Source organism: Pinus tabuliformis, chromosome 5_1, assembly GCF_031772625.1.
Source record: "Pinus tabuliformis cultivar Carrire ecotype Pingquan chromosome 5_1, CPIR1, whole genome shotgun sequence".
In the NCBI taxonomy this organism is placed as follows: Eukaryota; Viridiplantae; Streptophyta; class Pinopsida; order Pinales; family Pinaceae; genus Pinus; species Pinus tabuliformis.
In genome coordinates, this window is record NC_142305.1 from 82,655,594 (window position 1) to 82,681,625 (window position 26,032).

General features: G+C 37.4%; 1 protein-coding gene across 1 annotated transcript; it reads left to right on the top strand.

The window, feature by feature from the left end:
- The first annotated feature begins 1,502 nt into the window (after window positions 1–1,502).
- Window positions 1,503–3,116, top strand: LOC149163548 (F-box/kelch-repeat protein At5g15710-like). Its single transcript, XM_089430767.1, has one exon. It carries the CDS (start codon window positions 1,604–1,606, stop codon window positions 2,810–2,812), a length of 1,209 nt encoding a protein of 402 aa, XP_089286893.1. The 5' UTR covers window positions 1,503–1,603; the 3' UTR covers window positions 2,813–3,116.
- The last annotated feature ends 22,916 nt before the right edge of the window (window positions 3,117–26,032 follow it).

The following is a 26,032-nucleotide window of genomic DNA, read 5'->3' on the forward strand; positions in this document are numbered from 1 at the left end:
TATGCAACAACAGAAAAAGGCCAGACACATGAGCTTCCTAATTGACATCAAATTCAAGGTGAGAACAATGATATGCATAACACATTGGATTGCACTCAAAATTCTACCGACTGAAATGGGAAAAGAGATGGAAAGATGTCAAGTAATGCCACATAAGAAATAATGCTTAGAATGATGCAATAACAAGCACATCCGCAACAACTTACCCAATGCCACTGCTTACAAAAGTGCACAGTGCTTCATTAGCTTGCAAAATATTTTTAAGCTCATGAAGCACAACACACTTCCGCAAGAGAGATGTAATGTTGGACACGAAGCATTTGTTTTTCAGTGAGAGTGTTAGTGGAACTATTAGTTCTTCCTTTACATGTAACAACATTTTCTCGTTATGCTTTTGTACATCCTTGTTCCTATAAAATAGATATGCAAACAATGGATCTAGTGGAGCAGGTTTATAGCAGTTATTGTTTATATATTCTATGTCTTCATCCAATTGTTGATTCACTCGCATTTTGTTAAAGATTTCAACATATTTTTTGTCTTTTTAAATGGAGCATTTTCAAACAACGAGAAAACATGGATTGGAATGATCGTCATTGTGTTATGTCATTATGTAGAGTGTGAAAGTGCAGATGAAGCTTTCATTATGCTTCTTGGGCACTTCGCACAACCTTAAATAATTAATTAGCAATAGAGGCAAGGACTATGCTATGTTGAAGCTATTAATCTTATTATCATTATTAATATTAGTATTTACAATAAAAAATAAATATATGAATAAAACATATAGATATTTAATGTAATAAGATTAAGATTCACTTTCATTTTACCATATTTATAAATCATTTTTTTAAATACTATTAACCAAAACTATAACTTATTAATACCAAATATATTATCTATATTATTTTAATTTATTTTTGTAATATTTTTAATGAAATAAAAAATAAAAAATACATAACTATTTTTTATAAATTTTAATATTTTATTTTGAATTACTAAAAAAACAAATTCTAAAAACACTATTTCAAAAGAAACGCACAAAATTAATATTAAAAATTAGGTTGATTTAAATGCATCAAAATTAGGTTGATTTCAACGCATCAAAATTAGGTAGGCCTAAGAAGAATCCCTTTAAATTTGGGGTAAAAAGTTAATTTTGAAATTTCAATCCCTTAACTACATGAGGTATATTATAGTGTAACCAATATCATAACTGTAGAACGATATATGAAGGGCTTACGCCATTGATGGTTCATAAATGTGATGAAATGAAATATTCTATGGCACTGTATGTCAACATCTTCTTGTCATGTTCGTCTCAGTCAATTTTATTTAATAACATTTGGCCCCAATCTATCTGTTTTTCTCTTAGAAATGGGAACATCCCATCCATCCCTGGGGAAGGCCGCCACAGACAATTTCGAAGGGAAGGACAGATGTGCTCATCGCCCGCCAGGGGTGTCATCATATTTCATCATTTTAATATCATGTGATGCCTCACAAACCCTCCATTTCTTCGCCACCATGATGACACAGACGCTTGCTCGGCCAATGACACGGACGGTTTGTTGCTCGGCCGAGGACGAATAAATTGAAGTTAATGGAGATCTCCACAAATCCAAACCCTCACAGATTAAGACTGATGAGAAGGGGAAAATCGGGCATGGACAACAAGGAGCTTTATCAATATTCCCTCTGGTCTGAGTTGCCAGAACATTTGGTGGAGAGAATAATGGAATTCCTGCCCCTGGAATGCCTCTTTCGTTTCCGCGCAGTCTGCAATGGATGGAAGGAGGTCTTGTCTGGGAATCGGTTGAGTGGACTTGGGAAAGCAGCGGCCAAGAAACAGCCATGGCTGGTTCTGTGCATGCCCATGAACACACAAATGGGATGCCTCGTCTATTCCTTCTTCACGCGCTCATGGCGAACCCTTTCTCTTTCTTTCTTACCGGAGGTCTGGACAGTAAATTCCAGAGGGTCGGCAGCGGGCCTGCTTTTGGTGGACATACCGAATGCGGAATCGAATACAATTAACGCCAATGATCAGTCTCCCTGGAGATGCGTCTGTAATCCTCTGACGCAGAGCTTTTTCAGACTTCCTGCAATGCTCTCAATACGCGTTGTGGTTGCAAGGGCTATTGTGCCTGTCCAGAAAAACAACAGCTACAAGGTCGTGGTGGTGGGGAAGTGCGGTATCAGAAACGCCATGGTAGTTGAAGTGTACAATTCTGAAACAAGATCATGGAGAATTGCTGGCAATCTGCCTCCAAGTTCTTTGGAAACAAGAAACGAACATGTCGTTATCAGCAATGTCGGCTCCGTCTTCTGTATGGCGGCGTCGGGCGACGGCATCATTGCGTATAACACCGACGATGGGAGTTGGGCAACGTTGCCAATGCCCACCATGGCCGTTACCAACAACGTGTGGCCTCGTCTCATCGCCTGTGGAGCTCTACTCTTCATTGTGAAATTCATCAAGCGTGACCATGTCCTCAGGGAGGTGATCATGTGGGAGTTTCCCCTGAAAGCGCGCAGTGATTTGAATTCCAGGTGGAAGGAGATTGGGAGAATGCCGGAATCCGTGTGCGCGGATTTTCAGAGAATGTCGTGCTCTGGTTGGATTGAATGTATTGGAGTCGGAGATTACATGTGCTTTAGGGCTCACACAAGGGTGGACGTGGTTGTCTATAGCCACACCCGCAGGTCCTGGGAATGGCTGCCAAAGTGTCCATGTACACATCCAGATTGTCACAACTCACGTCTCAGGGGTTTGGCCTTGGAACCTAGGCCAGATATGGAGGTCTCCTAGGTTGATTTCACTATTGTCTTTTCCTTACAAATGCATTATTTATTTAGGGGTCAGGGGTATTTCTTGTTTTGGGTACTATGCAGCATTTCAATGATAATTGTTTTGAGCCATTTCCACTTGCTCTGCATATGCAGCTCAGTGATAATTGCCTTTGGATCTGTAACGCAAAGTGATTTTTTCAGTATAATTCTGAACAATCACAGCACAGAAGTCATAACATATTAAGTATTGGTTCCTCAGCGTTGTGTATGCTGCTGTAAGTTGCAGTAAATCAACATTATTTGTTTTTTACATGCTGTCTTTTGTTTTTTCAATGTATTTTACAGCTAAATAATTTTTTTTACAATAAATCAACATTATTTGTTTTTACATGGCGTCTTTTGTTTTTTCAATGTATTTTACAGCTAAATAAAATTTTTTACAATGGTCAAAGAGACAGGTAAAAGAAAATTTAAACTGTAACTTTGCTATCTATACATTTAAGTTAATGGTTATAAATTTTAATAGTTAAATGTATATGTTTAAGTTAAAGGTTATAAATTTTAATAGTTGATTGTATACATTCAAGTTAATGGTTATAAATTTTAATGATTGCTTGTATATATTTAAGTTAATAATTATAAATTTTAATGGTTGATTGTATACATTTAAATTAACAGTTATAAATTTATAAATTTTAATGATTGATTGTATACATTTAAGTTAATGGTTATAAATTTTAATGGTTGATTGTATACATTTAAGTTAACCGTTATAAATTTTAATGGTTGATTGTATACATTTAAGTTAACGATTATAAATTTTAATGGTTGATTGTATACATTTAAGTTAATAGTTATAAATTTTAATGGTTGATTGTATATATTTAAGTTAATAGCTGATTGTATACATTTAAGTTAATATTTTAATGGTTGATTGCAAATATTTATTTCGGATAAATCATTCGTGGTTAATCCAAGTATTGTTTTGGGAGTGCTTTTCAAAATGGCTTATTATTCATTTCTATTTTCAGAGTATGGCCATTGCCATAAAAGAAATTGGCAAATCCCTTTAAAGTGTATTTGACAAATCTCTTATATATTATGGATTTAAATTAGCTAATATTGAATTATATTTAATAAATTTTGTATATTTCATTTTCAGCTTAGTTCGTTAATGTTGTTGTAAGATTAGAATTTTCAATTTTTTTAAAATCAATATAGCGGTGAATTCCCACAAAATGGAAATGTTTCACCCATTCACAATTTGGTTACCTAAAGTATGGAATGCTATGATTTGCATGAAACAAAACAATAAAATTTTACACTTATAAGTTTGCATAAAACTAAACTTAAAATGAAAACCATGAAAAACCATTAACAATTATTAAAAAAAACAACTATCATTAAAATTGACTTCAATGTCAAAATAAATTTGAAATTCCAGGCATCAGTGCCAAAGTTGGGAGTTCTATAGCTGGTTTAGTTCTTATCTTATTTTAGTATAGGAAAAAAAAAAAAAATGATGGTAGTGTTGATTTAATAGAGATTATTATGAATATTATTCTATAAATATAAATTTATGATCATTTTAAAAATATATACAAGATTATTTAAAAAAATAATGATGTTTTTTAAAATTATTATATGAAATTGATGGAAATAAAAAACAAAAAATACTATAGTTATTATTTTAATTTGAGTTTCTAAAATATTTCATATAACTACTATAATAAAAAAAAAAAATTAAAAAATTAAAAAGCTCATCACACATTACAGAAAGACATACATAAAATAAATGATTCATGTAAAGAAAAATGTATGGGAAAGCTATACAGGAAGTCAATGTTACGGTCACTCTCCAAGAGAGAACGGGAATTATCAAATTCTTCAAAGAGGGATAGGAAGAGAACATGGAAATCAAAGTTATAGATGTGGTAATAAGGATAATAAATATATTCAATGTTAATATATAAAATATTTAGTCATTTTAATAGCTAGTGTAAGTTAAAAAAAGATACATAGAAAACAAAAAAAGAAATTTCTTATACAACTAAGAAGAACATTCTACATTTAATGTGTTTATGCTATAGGAAAGGAAATTTATTATATATTTTCTTCATTTTAGTTGCTTAAATCATATGACTAGAAAGTGATGAGGATTTATTAGAGAAATTTGATTGTTCAAAAAAATTAAGGTTTAATTGATTGTAATTTTTTTATAAAAATAATGGAACATTTAACTTTTTATAGATTAATGACATATGTACAGATTAGAAAATATTGTATGAAAATGTGAAAAATGCATTTTGGTTGGCCACCATTGACACCTTACTTTGCAATATAAAGGATTTGTATGCAGCTAGTTTTTGTGTGCCTAGTTTTTCTTCGCATGCACATTTTTGTTTTTATGGGCCTAGTTTTTCTTTGCATGCACATTTTTCTTTTGTGTTCTTTGTTTTAACTTGCACCTTGAATAGTGTTATCACAATTTTAGTTAATAATTTGCACCTTGAATAGTGGTATCACAATTTTAGTTAATAGTTTTAAAAATGAGTTGACAATATCAGTGTCAGCGTCAATGTGTAAAAAAAGTGTGAAAGCGCTGACAGATAGAATATCAGCACTATTATAAGATTTGAAAATAAAAATACACTGACAACCAAAGTGGTAGTGCAAATTTGTGAAGACAGTGAATTAAATACGCTGACAACTGGAGTATCAGCACCAAATGAAAAATTCAATTTTTTCATGTCCAAAGGAATGCGCTAATGGAGCATGTGTCAGCGAATGAATGATTATCTATCAAGTGAGTGTTGATCAATCAGATGGTGATATAACGTGATTGGTTTTTAGGTTCCGCCACTAAGAGGTAAATTCAGTTAAAAAGTCATGATTACACGTAAAGGTTTTATGTTATCGCCAATCAATTTTATTATATGATTTACCAACTCCCATGATGTGAAATTATTTGTTTCAAATGGTTAAACTTGCATAATGCATGGTTAACTTGTTGTATGTTCTACGCCAAGAGAGGAGAGGGTGTTAGTTATCATGAAAACCACTGATTGAATCCCACTCCCACTTTTGGTGCTAGTGTTTGATGATGAAATCTATGGGAAGGAGCGGAAAACTACACAGAGGTGAGCCCAAAGGACCTAACTTGCTTGAAGTCTACCCAGAGATTCATCAACATTTTCGAGAGGCGGGGTGGGAACAATTCTTCTTCTGTTGTACAGGTTATCATGATGGAGTTGTTAGGGTTTTCACAGAGGGTTTTGATGGTCAGCAGGTCAATGTTGGGGGTTATCTTTTTTCCTATTATCGAGGAGCTAATCGCAGAAGTCACGAGCCTCCTTGCAGACAGAAAGAAGTTTCAAGAGTCATGTTTTGGTCGGAATCGATGTGCCATTCTTTCTAAAGGATGAGTATAAGGATAGGTGCTGGAATTTAGAAATATAGAGTTCTTGGTTGAAGGATGAGTGACATTGTCTCCTTCATATCACACAATCTTACTTCACATACGAATGACGCTTCAGGGTGAATTTGTACCATTTCCGTTTCCTTGCCCAAATCACAGGTCAGGTTAGGATGAACACTCCTTATTTTCTATTTATGAGTCTGAAGCACATGTCTACAAGGGTCAGGGAAAGACCCAATGTTTCTTCTCATTTCATATATCATAAAGGTTTAATTAAGCTATTAATTGAAAGCCACTTGAGAAAGGTAGGTAGGACTTGGGAGCATTTTCTGTTTTGGGGAGGGTTTGAAGAAACTAGAAAACCAAAAAGGGGTAGAAAGAAAGGAAGAAAAAAGAAAACTAAATAACCCTAACTAGGCTGATAAGATGGGGGTATATTTTTTCCTGTTACGGAGGAGCTAATCACAAAAGTCATGGGCCTCCTTGTGGATAGAGAAAGAAGTTTCAAGAGTCATATTTTGGTCAGAATTGATGTGTCATTCTTTTTGAAGGATGAGTATAAGGATAGGTGATGGAATTCAGAAATCTAGAGTTCTTGGTTGAAGGATGAGTGACATTGTCTCCTACATATCACACAGTCTTACTTCACATGCGAAGGACACTTCAACGGGGCGAATTTGTACCATTTCTGTTTCCTTGCCCACATCACAGGTCAGGTTAGGATGAATACTCATTATTTTCTATTTATGAATCTGAAGCACATGTCTGCAAGGGCCAGGGAAATTCCCAATGTTTCTTCACATTTCATATGTCATAAAGGTTTAATTAAGCTATTGATTGAAATCCACTTGAGAAAGGTAGGTAGGACTTGGGAGCATTTTCTGTTTTGGGGAGGGTTTGAAGAAACTGTAAAACCAAAAAGGGGTAGAAAGAAAGGAAGCAAAATGAAAACTAAACAACCCCAACTAGAATAGGGGACCTCATCCGTGCAAACTAGGAGTCAACAAAAAGTAGAATTGGTTCCTCCTTTAGTTCCTTAGTTACCAAAGGTTTATACAAGGAAGAGTGAGAGGTCAAGAAAAACAAAGGATGCTCCTTCTCCCAGTCTACCTCTACATGCAAAAATAGAAGTGATTAAACAAACAAAGAAGGTCAAGGGAAAAATGATTGAGCTCGAGATAAAGCAAACATAAACTGATAAAGAACCAACCTTAGCTGAAATGTTCAGAGGTGAAATAAGGCCACATACAAGACCATGGAATAATATAAGATTGAACATTAAGCTAAACCAAAACCCTGATTTGGCATAGGAGGTGAATGATGTAGACAAAATCCCTTAGAAAGACTTGATTATAAACAGGGAGGAGTCCACAAGCTCAAAGAAACCTAAGAAGACCAAAGGCTCAAGGAAAAAAGTTAACATAAAGGCCCAAAGGACTAAGAAACAAAGAAAAACTAATGTTGACATCCTATTGGAAGCAACTAGCACAATCAACTAGCTATTTTGATAGCATAATTTTGATTACCAACTGTTCAGATAGAGGTTTGACTGAAGGCTAATAACTATCATGTCAACAATTTGCACTGCTAATTTTTTATGAGTGTTGACAGTTTCAGTGTCAACGCAATTTTGTATTGATTTTTATAAAAGCGCTATCAACCAACCCGTCAGAGATCTTGGTCCTTATCCCAAGTTGAAAGAGTATCAGTGGATTGGTCAGCACTAGAAGATCAGGTAGTCACGAAAGGAAGAGCTGCATAAATAGATACCATTTTTAGCACAAGGACGAGGCACAGGTTCCAGGAGGCTAGGAAAAATACCAGTCAATGATTTTGACCCCAGTTTCTAGCCGAGATTTTAGTACATTGTTATATTTTTAGATACAGATATTTCTGAGATTATGTATTGTATTCATGTATTAGATATAGACCCTTTATATTTATAAATTTGTAATTAACTAAATACTAGAAACTTGCTTTTAGTTTGTAATTTTTCTATAAAGACAAAGTCTTTAAATTTAAGAAGGGTCCGGTTTTTGTTGAAATAACTATTGTGCTTTTAATTTTTTGGGATATTTTTAATGAAGAAAGCCTGAAGCTACAACAAAGATTCATGTGTTGAGTGTTTTGAATGTGTTTTCTCTTGTCTTATGTGTCTTTTCTTGCCATGGTGTATCATCTTCTAATGATTAAATGAAAGAATATAAGCAAAATTCATTCATTGTGATGCTTTGTTCATAGATTTAATTGTTTGCACTCTTCTTTCTAAAGCTGTTGTTGGAATTCATCTAGTTGATGCTCCTTCTCATTCGACTGTTTCTCTCACATTCTAGCTTTCATTAGAGCAAATCAATGATTTAGATTTGCTCAACTACCTTGCCTTTGTTGGTTGTTTTAGTGTGATCTTATGTTAAGCCAAATTAGACTCCATTACCCAATGGTATGTCTTTTTCTCCTGATTCCAACCAACATCAACACTTTTTAAATTAATCTAGCCATTGTTTAATAAACCTGCTACCGTTGTGACCTAGGGTAGTTCATTTTGAGGAGAGATCCCCCTTTGGATTGAAGGGCCATCTTCAATCCCAAAGTGGTTAGAGGTTACCTTAGAGTTTTTCCCACAACCAAGGTTTTATATGGGTGATAACATTTTTGAGTCGTTGTCAGGGAACAAAGGATATATTCCCCCCCAATGAATTAATTTCTTAAATCGGATCTTTGAGAGCAAATAGGGATCTGAAACATTAGTTCTAGCTATAAGATTTTTCTCTAGCGACTCCACTTTGAAATTTTAGGTGATTCTATTAGGGAATTTTTGGCTCATAGGGAAGTCTACACATGGGGGAACCTCGATCCTAATCCTCCAAAGATTTTGTCAAGTCCGAATAGGTTTCTAAGAAGAAGAAGAAGATCTCTAGAAAAATTTGGTACGGTTCATTGAGATAGGTCATGTTCATTACCTAAAAAGGTTGAATCTTTCGATGATATACAGTTCGATATCAAATTTGAAACAAATTATATTTTGATCTAAGTCTGGAAGAAGCCTTTTAGATACTGTGTTTGATGAGACCAGATTTGAAACTTTTATTTCTAATTCTGCCAGTCAAGAATTAAATTTGTTTCCACAGGATCAAGAAAATTTGTTTCAATTTCAAAAGTTAGAGAAGATATTCCATGAACTTCAGATAGTTGCATCCAAGTCCCCAACTATTCCATTTTTCATTCCATCATTCTCTGTCTCAACTAGTCCTCGGGTTTCCATGGGACTTCATACTCCTATCTCATTAACTATCACAACAACAAAGTCACTTACATTTTCATATGCATTCGCGATCCCTAGTGTTAGTTCAACTTCATCTCACACAAATATGGCTACTAGATATGCCCCTCTCAATCTCCAAGATCCACTACATGATATCCCTCTGAAATATGGATAACACTTACTTCAGTTTGATTGTATGATTCCCCTCACAGCTCAACAACATGTAGATAAGTTGAATGATTTCATTGATCTAGAGGTAGATCATGAAGATGTTAAGCTTAGAATTTTTTTCACAATCTTTTAGGGAAGGTTAAGAGATGGTTCAAAGCTTTACCAGCAACAAGCATTGCTAATTTTCAATAGTTTGAACAACTCTTCCTTACTAGGTGGGAGGTGAAGAAAAATACTCTGTAAATATTGGTTGACTATGAGAGTTTTAAAAGAAACCTAAGGGAGATAGTTCAGTAATTTACAAAAATGTTCAATAGGGTTTACAATTCAATTCCTGTTGAGATTCAACAACCCCTAGTTTATCCCTACTGCACTATCCTGATGGTATTGATGCTGAGATAGATTATCAACTTAGATAGAGGAATCCTGTTACCTTGGAGGCGATGCAAAACAATGATATATGAGTGGAAGTAAATTTGTTGGCTAAAAAAGCAAAGATGAAGACTGAGAAAAGGGTGGAATTTAAGGAGGAATCATCTTCTTTATCTGATGTTAAATTTGATGTTATGTTAAAGACAATGGATAAATTGGTTGACAAGTTGGCCCCTCCAAGAAGTGCGCCTCAACCTCAGGTGCGGAACCCGAATTTTGGAAGACCTCGAGGTCCTCAAAGCCGTCAAAGTGAAAAAAAAGTTTTGAAGATCAACAGGTTTTTAGGCCTCTTTTTCCAGAAATTTTTGTTGATGAAGATTCATCTGAAGAAATAGGCCATCATATAAGTTGTTTTGATGATAAGGAAACTGAAGTATTTACGACCAAGGGAGAGCATGATAATTTTTTCGAGTCTTCAGGAGTGAAAGAAAACCTTCAGATGTGTGATTCATAAGTTTACCATTAGGGTTATAATAGCGTAGTAATAGTTTTTCAAAAGAAATATAATCTCAGAGGCCAAACTATTCCAGTTATAACGTCCATCACGAAAACCAACAACAAGATGAACCAAGAAAGGAGATACTTGAAAGACTGGAGAAGCCTAAAAAGGATGTTCCAAAAAGGCTAGAGGGGGACAAGAAAGATGCCAAAGAATTGGAGAATATGTAGACATCCTTCAATTTGGAGAGTGAAATTGGTAAATTGAGAATTCCTATCCCTTTTGTTGAACTATTGAAAAATCAATAGTATAGGAAACAATTTTTTTCAATGGTTAAAAGTTTAGAAAATGATTAGATAAATATCAATTCACACGATTCTCTCAATTTGGATGGTGATGCTCTCGAATTTGTTTTTGTTCCCCATGTAACTAGTGTGAATTGATGTCCCTCCTTTTTGTTATTCTAACTATTCATGACATGATCCTTCATAATGCCATGCTAGATTCTTGAGCATCACACAATTTGATGCCCAAGTCAGTGATGGAAAACTTAGGACTTGATATTACAAGACCCTATAAAGACTTATTTTCATTTGATTTAAGAAAATTCAAGTGTTTAGGGTTAATAAAGGATCTTGTGGTAACCTTGGCACAAATACTTGCAAAAAGTGTGATAATGGACATGGTCATAGAAGATATTCCAATGCGATTTTGTATGTTGTTATCTCAATCTTGGGTAACGAAGCTAGGAGGAATACTGCAAATGGATATGGCAGGCATCCATTAAAATATTTGGTGAACCGAAGAGGTTATAAAAAGAAGTCCAAATGGATTATATGGTCAACAATAAAAATTAGTGAGACAACCATCCTATTTATGCAATAGATACAGAGATTGGTTCCCAAATTTTCTTTAATGATTGTTGTATTGATGCAAAAATACCATAATATATTGAAGGCAGTTTTCAAAAAGAAGAAGTCCAGGCAACTCCAGATGAAGGTATTTGGAATTTACATTTTGATGGTTCTACTTGTAGAGAAGGTTCTGGAGCATGAATTTGGATCATTTCACCATACCTCACTAGTTAGCTACACTCTTACAAGTTATATTTTGACTGACACTAATGATATTTCAAAATATGAAGCTTTGATCATTGGGTTAAATTTGCTAAGAGAACATAAAGAAAAGAGAGTTCATGTTTTTGGAGATTTAGAATTGGTTGTGAAACATATCAAAGGCATATATCAGACTAGACATCTAAGGATGAGGGTTTATCGTAATGAGGTAAGGGACACGTTCTCTAATTTCTTTTCGGAACATGAAATTTCTCTTCTTTGTAGAGGACAAAATGGAATAACATGGTCTTTAGCTATTGCTTCCAGTACTTTTGAAATTCCCATTTACCTAAACAAAAAAAATGAAATTAATGTGAGACACAAACCCTTTATCCCTGATAATTCCAAACATTGGCAAGTCTTTGAGGATGATCAAAAAATTAGGAGATTCTTGGAGTGGACTAAGGATTTTATTAATACCCCGATTGACAGAGGTGATGATGAATCAATAAAGGAAAATCCTGAAACAACAGTTTTCTTAAATGTTATAGCTGGGTAGGATTTCATACAACTAAACAACAATATAATTCATAGATGCCTAGTCCCTTTAGAAAGGTTTTTGACTCAAATGATGTAGTTGTCAAACCTAGAATTCTACCAAGTGAGGGAGAAATGGAGGACTATAATTTAAGGACAGAAGATAATCCTAAAGTATTCAATGTCTATAATTCCTTAAAAGCATAATAAAAGTAGTAGTATGCAGATTTGTTGAAAGAATTTTCAAATGTGTTTTCCCCAAGGTATGAAGATTTGAAGCTTTATGATAAGACTATTATTTAGCACACAATTCGAGTTAAAGAGAATGAGAAGACCTTCAAGCAGAAACTGAGAAGAATCAACCTCAAGCTGTTGCCATTAATTGAAAAGTAGGTTAAAAGGTTGTTTGCTTCTAAAATCATTATCCCTTAGAGATTTTCGAACTGGATAGCCAATATGGTCCCATTAAGGAAAAAGAGTGGAGAAATTAGAATCTACATAGATTTCAAGAATATAAACAAAGTTTCTTTGAAAGATAACTATCCTTTACCTAATATGGAACACATTTTGCAGAAAGTAGTTGGGTCTAAAATAATTTCTATGCTTGATGGATTCTTTGGATATAACCAGATATCGGTAAATCTGAAAGATAAAGACAAAACTGCCTTTACGACACCATCATCTACATCCATTTACTCAAAGATGCCCTTTGAACCCATAAATGTCGGGCCACTTTCTAGAGAGCAATGAACATAATTGATGGGCCTCCAAATTAGACATAAATTAAGGCCCATCTGACCATCCTTCAACACATTAAACCTCTTTTTTTTTTCATTAGATGACATATTTTTAGCTTTACTGTGTTTATTAGGAAGGTTTAGAGATAATTGCATATTTGTGCTTAATATTATTTATTTTTGTAGAATATTGGGCATATTATGAAGATTTGAAGGATGAGATAATCTAGGGACTTTCTCCCTATTACAGGAGGATCAATATTGGATAATAAATGAACAAAATATCATGAATTTATTGACAAATTATGGAGCTCCAGTGATTGAGAAAATCTAGGAATGTGTTCCCTGTCATTTAATGCAATTTCCTAGCATTGGGAACCAGGTCCAATATTTGAGGGATTTTGGAAGGGAAATCTTCCTCCTTTCAATGAGAATGCTTCCCCATAAAATTGTATAAGTACCAATTTTAATTTTCCTCTAGGGGCATGTATTACTTATTCTTCTTATGGAAAAAACTTTTTCTTTAGCAACTCCACTTTCATTTCTACCAGGGATGTACTTGGATTAATTCAAATAATGAAGTTTGGTGCAATTTTTAGCTTCTAAAGCTTAGTTTCCTTCATATGAATCTGAGTTTCCTTGGGCTTGGCCATCCCAGGAGCCTCAGATCCCTCTTGTATAATTTCTTTATGTCCTTTGAAAGTTTTTCACTTGCATCTCCTATTTTTGCATTTACTATTCATGTTTCTTTTGTTGTAGGTTACATTGGTTAAATGATTGAAGTGAGTTGTTTTTTCAGGTTATTTACAAAGTCACAAGCATCATGCATCCTTAGAACATTTTTGAAAAGGCATCTTCATCATTGCGCTACTTGGATTGGGTTACTAGTTCACGAATCTAGAATTTCTAGAAGTCCCTCATAGAAAAATAGTAGTAATTTTTTTTAGAACGCGTTAATGAGCTTCATTTTAGTTGATTCCACTTGTATTGGGTCATAAAAAAATGCAAGTTAAAAACAAATTTTACCCCATAGCATTTGCACTTGATTAGGTTAGGCATTTGGTAGGTTAACTAGCTCACTAGTTCTTGAATTTCTAGTTTTTAGAGTAGTAATTTTATGCTATTTTTTAACATGTATTAACAAGGGTATTTTGGAGTAAGACACCCTACTTAATAATAATAAAAAATCCCATCCTATTTTCATTTGATTTATTTTGGAATTTGACAAGTTATCTCCTCTTGTAGCAAAACAGGGCCTCTTGTAGCACCTCCTGTAGCTTTCCTGTAGCATGTGTAAACTACACCGGATTTGCTCCAACAACTTGGTTTTTCTCTCTTAGGCTTGAATAATGACCCCCAGGCTCCAAAACCATGATTGAGTAAGACCAAAAACCTCTTAATCCTTTCCTCTTCTCCATTGCAAGTCACCTATGCAATTATGGTTAGTGGACAAATTCATGACTTAAAGAGCATAACGATGATTTTCATGACTACTTTATGAAGCACCTTATGAAATTTGTTGAAAAAATATATCTTGAATGCAGTGATTTAAGAATGATTTCTAAAAATGGGATTAAAATTTACATTCATGAAAAGTAGGATAACCTTCCCTTTCTGCAATAGGAACTAGGATTTACTCTCTGCAAAAGTAATTAGGTTTCCTTTCTGCAAATAGAGTAACATTTCAAAATCTACAATTAGTTTAGGCTTTTATTTCATGGAATTCACTTCATTGTATCAGATCAACGAAAGAAGGACACATTGCATGTTGCACATACATTTCTGACACCTCTTAAGTTTGTACAAACCTCGGGTTGATAATTTAAGTTGGTAGCCTTGGGGGTTGCAACATTGTTGTTGCAATATTGGGGCTCATCACTTTTTGGCATTGTTTCCAGGGAGGTTTCAAGTATGCATTGTTTTCTTCCCTATTTGATCAATTTCTACAAAAACAAAAGAATTGCATTAGACATATTTCATTTCAGAATATTGTATTGCATTAGCATTCTTATTCAATTTTTTTTTATAAAACATAAAATATTTACGTCTCCAACACCAAACCACCCCCCCCCCCCCCCATTTCATCATGCGGCGCAGTAAGAACCACATCACCATCCATTTTTGTGGATAGAAGATGAAGAAGTGGCATAGAAGTTAGAATAAATGGATGGAGATGATGACAATGAAGAAGATCCTCTTGGATTTCCCATTCAAGATACTGATGTCAATGTGCATATGAAGAACATGCCTCCATCATTCCTTCCCAACTTCCATGGTATGAGGTCAGAGGATCCAAAAACCTTTCTATTTGAATTTGAAATCCTTTGTAAATATTATGGTTAGTTATTAAACACCCAAAAATTGAGATTGTTTCCGGAAACATTGAAGGATAGAGGTATTAAATGGTTCATGAGTTTAGGGACTAATTCAATAATATCGTGGAATGATATGCAAAATATATTTATAGAAAAATATAAAGATCATAATCTTAAAGAAGAAATATTTAGAACGAATAAAAAATAATATGAGATCCTTGAGGATCTAATAGACAAATTTATGTATAATGTTAAGAGGGAAAAGTTACATCATTTAGAATCTGACACACTAAAAACCCTCTTGATTAGAACAATTAGGGATGAGTGGATTTATCTGCTTGATCTCATGAGTGGAGGTGATGTATATAAATTGTCATTTGAAGATATTTGTGAAACATGCAAGCACATATCAAGAGGAAGGGAAAGAGTAAGTAAATCAACATCAAGATCAGTAAGTCAAGTTGAACTTGGAAATTGGCTTGATAACTTCAAAACAAATTTTTTTAGCAATCTAAGCGAACAGTTAGAAATGTTAAGAATGGAAGATGAGAAAAAATAAGAGGTTGATATTTGTATTGTCCATGCAGAATCACATGTTATTAAATATTTCTCATCGTTACCGAGTGTTACACAGTAATTTGTCACCATTCGTCACCGTCCCTGTTACCCCTTTCCCGCACTTTGGAGGACTCATTCCGGGACCTGTGAGAAGTGACATAACTTGAAAACACTTGCATTATGTTCCCCTAAGTATGTACTTCATATGCCTTGAAGACATCTCCTGCAGAATATCCTTAAAAAGTCCCCTTTTTCCATTAGCGTGGATCCACAGTGTATCACCTGCGCCAATGGGGGAAATTCTCCAAAGAGGGCGCGCCCGTTGGCGCTCTGTCTCAGAGTCTTTCCCGCGCCAACCAAGTTTGAAAAAAATTTTAACAAATGCACGCCCGAAAGTTTTTTCCTTTCGACTCAAGAGGCTTTTCAAGGATAATTCCAATCTCATGGATGTCGAGATTCATCGTATCTCTATCCATAATAGCTTTTCGAGGATAATGCTTATCCCATGGATGTCTGGATTCATTATATCTCTTCCTCCTCTTCCATCTATAAAAGCTTGTTCTGGTGCATTTGACAAGCTAGTTTTGAGCATAGGGAGAATGATACTGTCAGAAGTCTGAGAGATTGTTGTAAGAGTCTTCTTTGCATTTATAATCAAAGAGAGAGAGAGACTTGTTCCCGATCCCGACAAGCTTTGCAAGACATATGTAGCTGATCACCCAGCCAAAGGAGGATTTGACGTCAGAACTTCGGTTGTATACTCCTTTGTTGATTATCAATAATAGATGACTATCATTATGGTTCCATTCTTGCTGTTCATTATGTTGATGTTTGGATTATATCTTTTCTGACCGATATATAATTGCATCTATTGGATTTTATGCTTGTATTCGTGTCGTTCTTTCCATGTGCAGGTGTCCATTCACGGAGATCGTGAGGATCATGACCGGCCGGAGCAAAGGAACGGGAGTGTCAACTCTTCTACAACACTAGCATTGGAATCCAAGTAGGTTCTCATAATCCACCTTTAATTTGCAATTAGGAACTTGCGTGATAGCATTGTTTGATTGTTGCTAGACCCATTTTGGGCTAGTGGGATCGCCTCTGTCTGTAGAGGGGATTTACCTCTCCAACAATTTGGCGACTCCGCTGGGGAAGCTATTTGTTGTTTGATTCGTAAACTTTGGACGGAGCCTGAAGTATGGCCAGGTAGCCTTCGAAACGCTATTGCTCTGCATTAGCGAAGTAGATCAACGCCACTTCAGTCAATCTCCGGTTTGGTTTACGAACTAAACAACTTGGAGTTTGTCTTGTCTCTTTGGTTTTCTCTTGTTTTGATTGCTTAGATAGCTTTCTGGTTTGGATTCTTTGCTGTCTCTTGCTGCCTGGTCTGTCTGGATACTGTCGACCAAGCCTTGGACTGCTTGTTTTTATTTTTAAGCTAGCAAACTTGATTGGCGCCCTTTTTTTCATGACAGTCGCGCCAATTGGCGCTACTTGCCAGTGTACAGCCCGCGCCAATCCTTAATTAGCGCAATTTTTTGCCTGACAGTCGCACCAGGCCTGTGAACTTTTCCAGTTTTCTTGTTTGCAGCCTTCCAAGCTTGGGTTTGTGTCTAGCTACACTTTTTTCAATCACTTGAGTGTGTCAGAGTCTTGTTTGACTGGTTTTGAGTCTTTTTTTTTGGCAAATTATTAATTTGATTTCCTTTGATCATTACTTGGAGGTTTGTCTCGGTCTTTTCGCAATTTTGCATCTTTTTGCTTTTGTTTTTGCAAAAAAATTTCCCCCTCATTCGCCGGGGGGGGGGCGCTAAATTGTGTATGAGTGTTAATCGCCTTTGAGTGTTTTTAGTTTATGATCTTTGGAACTCTCACCCGTTTTTCTTGATTTGCACTTGATTGGTTCTTAGATTACATTAGAATCATCGTGTGTTTGAGAATTCTCTTGCATAGATCACACTTGCATAATTAAAATTCTCATTTTCAGGATATGAATGAAAAGTGTGCATAGATTACATTTGCATACTTCGGGTGTTTGCCATTTTCTATCAATTTCACATTTTAACCCTAGGACATCTAGTGGCTTTGCGTGTTGAGTTTTTGGTCTTCTAGCAGTCCAGTCGACTTTTTGATTACTCCATTGCACTCGTTTAGTGGTTGTTAAACTTTTTATTGCGTTATTCGAATGATTCTCTTCTTTTCACTTGGATTCTGCTTGGATTCATTTTGGGCCTAGATCACATGGCTCATTGAAGTCTTTGGCGTTTTTCTTCGTTTTGAAGGACTGCCTTGGTATTCAGGGACTTGATTGTGTTTTCATTGAGTGAAACTTGTTTTTTTTACTCTTTGTTATTGTTTCTCAAAATTTGTTTAATGCACTTTGCCATTGAAAATAAAACGAACAATCTCTTTTGTGTTGCAGTAGTTAATGGAAATTAGAGCTTTTCATTGTTATTAGCGATTAGTGACTTTAAAGAAAAGTTTTGTTTATTGCCATTAGCTGCATTAGAGTCATTGTTGATTGTTTTATGGTCATTTTGTTTGTGTGAAAGCTCTCAACTCTTCCGTAGCTAGCATTCATCGAATAAAATGATACATTTTGGCATATAGCTTGCATTGAGGAAATTGTGAGAAATTACATACGGTAAGGCCTGAAAATCGAAACCTAATCCAAGATCAACCGTAAAATGAACTGAATGAATCTAACAACGCATTGGAACATAATGCACACATTTAGAGGTCTAGGCTAGAGACGTACTCCGGCGTCGTTAAACCTAGTCACTTTTGTTTCATTCAAGGTTGGGTGATTCCTCCTTTTGTGACGCAATAGTGGTCTAGCACGGATTTGAGCTCCCACGTACCGTCGAGTATATGGGGAGACCCCACTAGGTTATCATCCTTTATCCATAGGAAGCCGTGTCTGCCGCCTTACAAACCATAACGCACCGAACACAGCATTCGGGAAGATTGACTGCCGTACGGAAAGTCCTTGGTTTTCATACGATTGCCAAGGTGTATATGCAGTTTTACGGATTGTCTGGTAAACCTTTTGCCTAGTTTCTCCAGAGTAGTCACTTTCGTTCCTTTTCGGACTCCCTAAAAGAAAAGGTCCATCTGAGCACTTGTCACTTCAGGCTCATTAAACATTCGAAGGTGACTAGAGTCATCTTTTTGTCCTTTTCTTGACTCTTAAAAAATGAAAAGGTCAAGTTATGTCCTCGCGTCTTAAAATTTATTCGGCCACGATTCACATTTACCCAGTTAGATCTTGTTTGTGTTAGCTTGAGTAGGGTTCTTTCTCGTTTTCAATGGCAACCTTCCCCGAGTCTAGCGGCCAAGGTGTTCCCCCGGATGGAAACCCTAGTCCATTTCCTTCTTTTGGAAATGCCGGTGCTCCGTATATGGCAACTTTGTCTTTGCCTGGGTTAACCATCGGTTTGCCCATATGGTTGTTTTCAACCTTGGTGGTCCCAAGTGTGATGACTTCTATTCCACTGTCTCCTCCACCCGAACAACATCATGTTGATTCCAAGGTGGACCTCTCCCATTCTTCGCCTGTTTCTGTGTCCTCATCTTCTACTTCGCCTGGCGAAAGTCTGGATTCAAGTAACCAGGTGGCTAAGAAGAAGAAGAAGAAGACGAAGAAGAAGAAGACTCCTAAGCGAGAGGTTAAAAGTATAACTCAAATCGAGCCACCTTCTGCTCCTCCGCGGAACATCAAATTTCCTTGTAGATTATGCAAGGAGGACCATCTTCTTCGCGATTGTCCTGGCATTCCCAAGGTTTTAGAAGTATGGTCTCGTGATTCGGCCCGCCCCTCATCGTCCTCTGAAGCTCATGGCGATGCTACTCTATCAGCTAGAAATGGTAAGGGAAAAGGGAAGATTTGAATCCCTTGTAGACTTTGTGAAGGCAATCATCCCCTTCACCTTTGTCCGCTCATGGATAAAGCCTCTGTTGTCTTGGAAAGTCTTACAGCTCCATCACCCCAACTTCCCGTTGGTTATCAACGTCTCTCTGCAGCCGCAGATCGTTCCCCTGCTGACAAAGAGATCGACCAAGATTCCTCTCTTGTCCAGCCTCCTCTTCCTGAACCTGGCTCTGCCAAGCCTATTCTAGACCAACCATTGATTGGAAAGAGTGTCGACTCGAGTTCACCACCCGTCGAACACTCTGTTTCGGAAGCGCATCATTCCCATGTTCTTCTCGTCTCCTCAGATTCTCCTGAGTCCGGAAATGACTCTCCTATCCCAGCTGCTCCCGAGAGTCCTGCTTCGGTCCCTTTAGAGCAGGGGGGCAATCATACGATTCCCCCACCAAGTAGTTTAATCGTTTCCTTCGACTGGAGTCGTTTGACCACCTCCCGCCTTCCATCCCATGTGCCTTTCTGGGTCACGGTACATGCCTATGATAAGGCAATACCTGGCATTGTTTTGGATGAGGGTGCATCTGTCAGTCTTATGCCTGCCACTACTTGGCAAGCTTTGGGTTCCCCACAGCTTTTGCCAGTCGCGCCGAATCTGATGGCTTTTGACGGAGGAACTACTCAACCATTAGGGATCCTTCCAAAGTTCCCTATTACTTTGGGAGGCAAAACCGTCTATATAGACGTATCAGTTACCCAAGGTGCTTTAGATTTCAGTCTTCTCCTTGGCCGTGACTATGTATATGCCATGGGGGCCCTGGTCTCTTCACTTTTCCATGTGGTTTGCTTTCCACATGATGGAAGAATCGTGACTATAGATCAATTATCGTTCGTTCGTCCCCGGGTGCCTCCTGCGCAGTTCTCATCCCCTCCTGGTTTTCATCCACCAGTTGCATCTGCCCCACCGCAGATCAACTACGTGGCCACCTATCTCGTGCCTGTATCCAGCGATGCCGCCGTCGTGCACAGTGTCCTAAGGGCATTGGGTCCTGACTTCCGAGATGTTATCCTTCCACCGGAAGTGGCACTCTTGGAAGCCCCGAATTCCTATTCATTATAATGAAGGTCGATCGGAGCATAGTTAGTTTTCCTATGTCAAGCTCCTTAAAAAATGAAACTAGGCTTGGTCGGAGCATAGTTCATTTTCCTATGTCAAGCTCCTTAAAAAATGAAACTAGGCTTGGTCGGAGCATAGTTCGTTTTCCTGTGTCAAGCTCCTTAAAAAATGAAACTAGGTGTCTGAGGATAGTTCTTTTCCTAGGCGGAGCATAGTTCGTTTTCCTATGTCAAGCTCCTTAAAAACTGAAACTAGGTCTGGCGGAGCATAGTTCGTTTTCCTATGTCAAGCTCCTTAAAAAATGAAACTAGGTCGGGCCGAGCATAGTTCCTGATCTTGTGTCAAGCTCATTAAAAAATGAAATAAGGGTTATGAGGATAGTTCTTTTCTTAGGTCAACCTCATTAAAAAATGAAACATCTCCTCCTTTCCAAATCGAGTCTTTGATTAAGATCTCGTAAAATACAAGTCGAGTCTTTCATAGATCTCAAGAGTGAACCTTCATTCCATCCATTTTTTTGAATGCAATGAAGCTTGGGGGGCATGTACCTCGATTTGCGTTATTATGCTGGGGGCATGTGAACTGATAACAAGCATAGTTTTTCGTTTCAAGCTTGTGTAAACATGAAACCGAATCTAAGCAGAGTTCTCCATGGTTCAAGCTTGTGTAAAAATGAACCCATACCTAATTTACATCTTGTGATTGCCGCCTATCCACTACATTTTTCTAGATGAACCTTGGTTGTTTCATTCCATCGACACCACCTCTTTAGCTGATCATATGCTTTCACTTGGTTGTTTATCCTTTCCTGAGGAACTGCAGCGATGAGTGGTTTTATTAGCCAGCCTCTTGACCATTACATGTTTTGAGTAGTTCCACCATTGCCGGAACCAGTTGCTACCCTTTATACCACTCGTTCCTCTAGGACGAGTCTCCTTTAAGCTCTTTTCTGACTCGTAAAAAATGAAAAGATTGCCGAGTATTTTTCCCTTTTTGACTCGTTAAAGAGAATAAAAATGGAGGTCATCTTTCAGCTCTTTTCTGACTCTCTAAAACATGAAAAGATCGCCGAGTTATCCCTCTTGACTCGTTAAAGTAAATAAGAGGCGGTCGTCTTTAAACTCTTTTCCGACCATGTAAAAACGAAAATATCGTCGGACCCTTGTCGTTTCAGGTTCGTTAACGGTCACGAAGCGACGTGGTTTCGATCACTTTTTTACTTTTTCAGGTCGAAATCACTACTCATGAAAAGTACTCCTCGATTGTAATGGTCAGGCGGTTCTTTCGAGCATTGTTTTATACTTTTTCGAGCTCGAGAGATGCAACTTTACGAAAAAGGACACCCTTGGAGTTTTCTTTTCTGCGGTCTTTTCAAACTCTCTAAACATGAAAAGACGTCGAGCTCTTCCTTTGTCAGACTCGTTAAAACTTGATGACATTGGAGTCCGTCGAGATGACGTTACAAGCATATGCTATCCCCATCAAGCTTGTTAATAAAAATAACTGGAGTACTCGCCAGAAATGGTGGGGAAAAATGGAACCATAATTATTGTCGTGTCGGCAGTATGTCGCTCTTGAACATGGCACTTGTCTGCTTTCGTGTCTGGGTGGGGACATCTCATTTCGTTTTTCACTTGCCTCCGTGGATTTGGGTAACCCTGTTTGACCTCTCATCTGCTCATTGCCTCGTCACCATGACCTTTGATCCATTGATGTCAAATACTGCCAATTCCACTGTCGTGCCGCCGATATGTTCAAGAGAAGTTGACCTCTGCAGAATAACAACCTCCTTCTGATAGCTCACATAATTTTGATCCACTACAACATTCTTTCTCTGTCTCGTGTCGATGATGTGGGAAACACTATGGCCCACCTTCGATCAAGGTCACTTCCTCGACTTCAGCTCATTATCCAGGAAGCTGATCTAGAGACTCCCTTCCGGTGCCTTGGAGCCTGCATGCCTCAATGGCAGGTTCTTCGTGTTCGACGTGAGGTTTTCATCATTGGCCTCCGGTCGAATGATTCTACGGGTGTTCGATGCCAGCTCACTGATTCACACGCCGTAGATGGTACCTATAGTACCTTGAGGGCCATTGTCATTATTGGTGGTACCTCTCGCGTCTGTTAACAGTTTTCATTATTGACTGGTAATCAGACGATGTTCATGCATGTTCGACTTCAACTCATATATTCACATGCTTGAACTTGTACTTTTGTTCGGGTCGAGATGGAGTGCAAGACCCTGGATTTTGTCTGTTGGAATCCAGGTTGCGATTTTGTGGATTGTTGTTACATGACTCATTCACTGGATGGCTGCGACCATGCCTGAGTCTATTCATTGATCCTCACTGGATGGCTGCGCCCATACCATGGATCTAGATTATTATGTACTCTGTTATGGATGGCTGCGCCCATACCACATATATCATGTACTTGAGCTATCAATTGTATCTCTCTATGCAGATTCTCCGGCGGCAGCTACATGTGTTCTTGTAAAGCATTTCACCCCTCTCTCTCTCTCGCGCCTCATGCTTTAGGGGGCATCTGTTACACAGTAATTTGTCACCATTCGTCACCGTCCCTGTTACCCCTTTCCCACACTTTGGAGGACTCATTCCGGGACCTGTGAGAAGTGACATAACTTGAAAACACTTGCATTATGTTCCCCTAAGTATGGACTTCATATGCCTTGAAGACATCTCCTGCAGAATATCCTTAAAAAGTCCCATTTTTCCATTAGCGCGGATCCACAGTGTATCACCCGCGCAAATGGGGGAAATTCTCCAAAGAGGGCACGCCCGTTGGCGCTCTGTCTCAGAGTCTTACCCACGCCAACCAAGTTTGGAAAAGTTTTTTAACAAACGCACGCCCGAAAGTTTTTTCCTTTCGACTCAAGAGGCTTTTCAAGGATAATGCTAATCTCATGGATGTCGAGATTCATCGTATCTCTATCCATAATAGCTTTTTGAGGATAATGCTTATCCCATGGATATCTGGATTCATTGTATCTCTTCCTCCTCCTCCATCTATAAAAGCTTGTTCTGGTGCATTTGACAAGCTAGTTTTGAGCATAGGGAGAATGATACTGTCAGAAGTCTGAGAGATTGTTGTAAGAGTCTTCTTTGCATTTATAATCAAAGAGAGAGAGAGACTTGTTCCCGATCCCGACAAGCTTTGCAAGACATATGTAGCTGATCACCCAGCCAAAGGAGGATTTGACGTCAGAACTTCGGTTGTATACTCCTTTGTTGATTATCAATAATAGATGACTATCATTATGGTTCCATTCTTGTTGTTCATTATGATGATGTTTGGATTATATCTTTTCTGACCGATATATAATTGCATCTATTGGATTTTATGCTTGTATTCATGTCGTTCTTTGCATGTGCATGTGTCCATTCACGGAGATCGTGAGGATCGTGATCGGCCGGAGCAAAGGAACGGGAGTGTCAACTCTTCTACAACACTAGTGTTGGAATCCAAGTAGGTTCTCATAATCCACCTTTAATTTGCAATTAGGAACTTGCGTGATAGCAATGTTTGATTGTTGCTAGACCCATTTTGGGCTAGTGGGATCGCCTCTGTTCGCAGAGGGGATTTACCTCTCCAACACCAAGGTTGAAAGAAGTTTACCAAGAGGACAATGGAGAAAGTCAATGACCAAAGAAACTATCCTATGTAGCTCAAAGAAGACCATGGTAGCCTAGTCAAATTTATATGATGGAAGAACCTAATTCAAAATTTCAAGGTTATGCACATCCATCTCAAAGTAATTGGAACACACCCTTTCCTTGGAAACCTTGGCTATCTCAACCCTAAAACCAATGTTGGCAACAAGGTTGGCAAAAACCTTATGGGAGAAATCCATAATATCCTCAATATCCTTGATACCCAACTACATGTTATCCCTACCATCCACCTACACCTCCACCACAACCCCAACCACATCCGCCTCAAAGATCCACTCCCACTAAACTACATGTACCACCATTTCCAAACTCACACAAGGAAGTAACTCAACCCACTTACAATGTTGGGGCACAACACTTCCAAACAACACCTCTTGACGTGAATGGTATTCACCTTAGATTAAAAGTGTATTTCAACAAAGAGATTTTCTTGATGTCGTTGAAGAACAACATCCAGAAGAAGAAGATCTAGAGAAGACCAAAGAGTCTTGGACTACATTTAATGAAGTGCAACCATTGGAGCCTAAGAATGAAGAATTTATGTTATGCTTATGATCCAAACAAAATACAAATATAAACATAAACACAAACACAAACACAGAGATGCAATAGAAACAAAAATTCATTTCATTACTATTAAAAAACTGAAATATGCTTACATAAAAAATGGAAATAAACTAGCTCATGCGATGGTATCTTATCTCTGAGAAGAGATGTGGCAACTAAATGCCTTTGAACTATGTTACAATGAGGCTCTAAGGCCTACTTATTATTTAGAAACAATGGAAAACCCTAAACATCCACAAACCTAACCCTAGGAGATGAAGCGCCAAACCTATGGGCCCCGTTGGGTTAAATTGGTACATCAATTTCCTGGGGTCGTAACTTTGGCATATGATCTTTGTTTGATGCACATGATACCTTGTTAAAAATATCTATCCAAGTAATATAAATTTCAACTACAAATGTCAAATGAAGTCTCACATTTTCCCGTTTTCCAAAAAACGTCGTTTAGGGCCTCAAAACGACTCGAGAAGTTCAAGACCTGAAAAACTGCCAAAAATAGTAAAATTTGCTACAATTACGAAAATTGAAAGAAATAATGGTATAATAGTGGGGGTCCAAGTGGAATAGGTGAGTGACCACCAATATCCACCTAAATCAGTCCTCCCCCTTTAGGAAGCAATGGACCCCATTGCATTGAGTGCCTCCATGAGATGGGGAAACTTCTGTTGAACTTGGTCCTTGGTGAGCCACTTGCCTTGGTGCGGGAGATTTCCAGATTTGACAACCCGATACAGTTGGATCTTCTGCTAGAGAGTGTTCTTGATCTATGTGTCAATGATTCGATCAATTGTGGCTTGCTCCATGCAGTCTGGGTTTAGCTTTGTTGGTTTGATTTGTTCTGTAATGTCTGATGTGTCCATTAATGGTGGAAAGTATGGTCGAAGGTAGTCCACATTGAACACTTGGTGAAGGCCAAGGAATTGGGGAATGATGAGCTCAAAATATTATCTCCCATAGCCTTGGTAATGGTGTAAGGCACATATCGAAGTGGTATGAGATTCCGATGGGCTTTGGTAAGACGCTCTTTCTACAAATGCAACCAAACTTTTTCACCCACCTAAAACTTGTGTG

Excerpts from the sequence above, each read along its gene's own strand:
- LOC149163548 (XM_089430767.1), top strand. The coding sequence starts at position 1,604 with ATGGAGATCTCCACAAATCCAAACCCTCACAGATTAAGACTGATGAGA.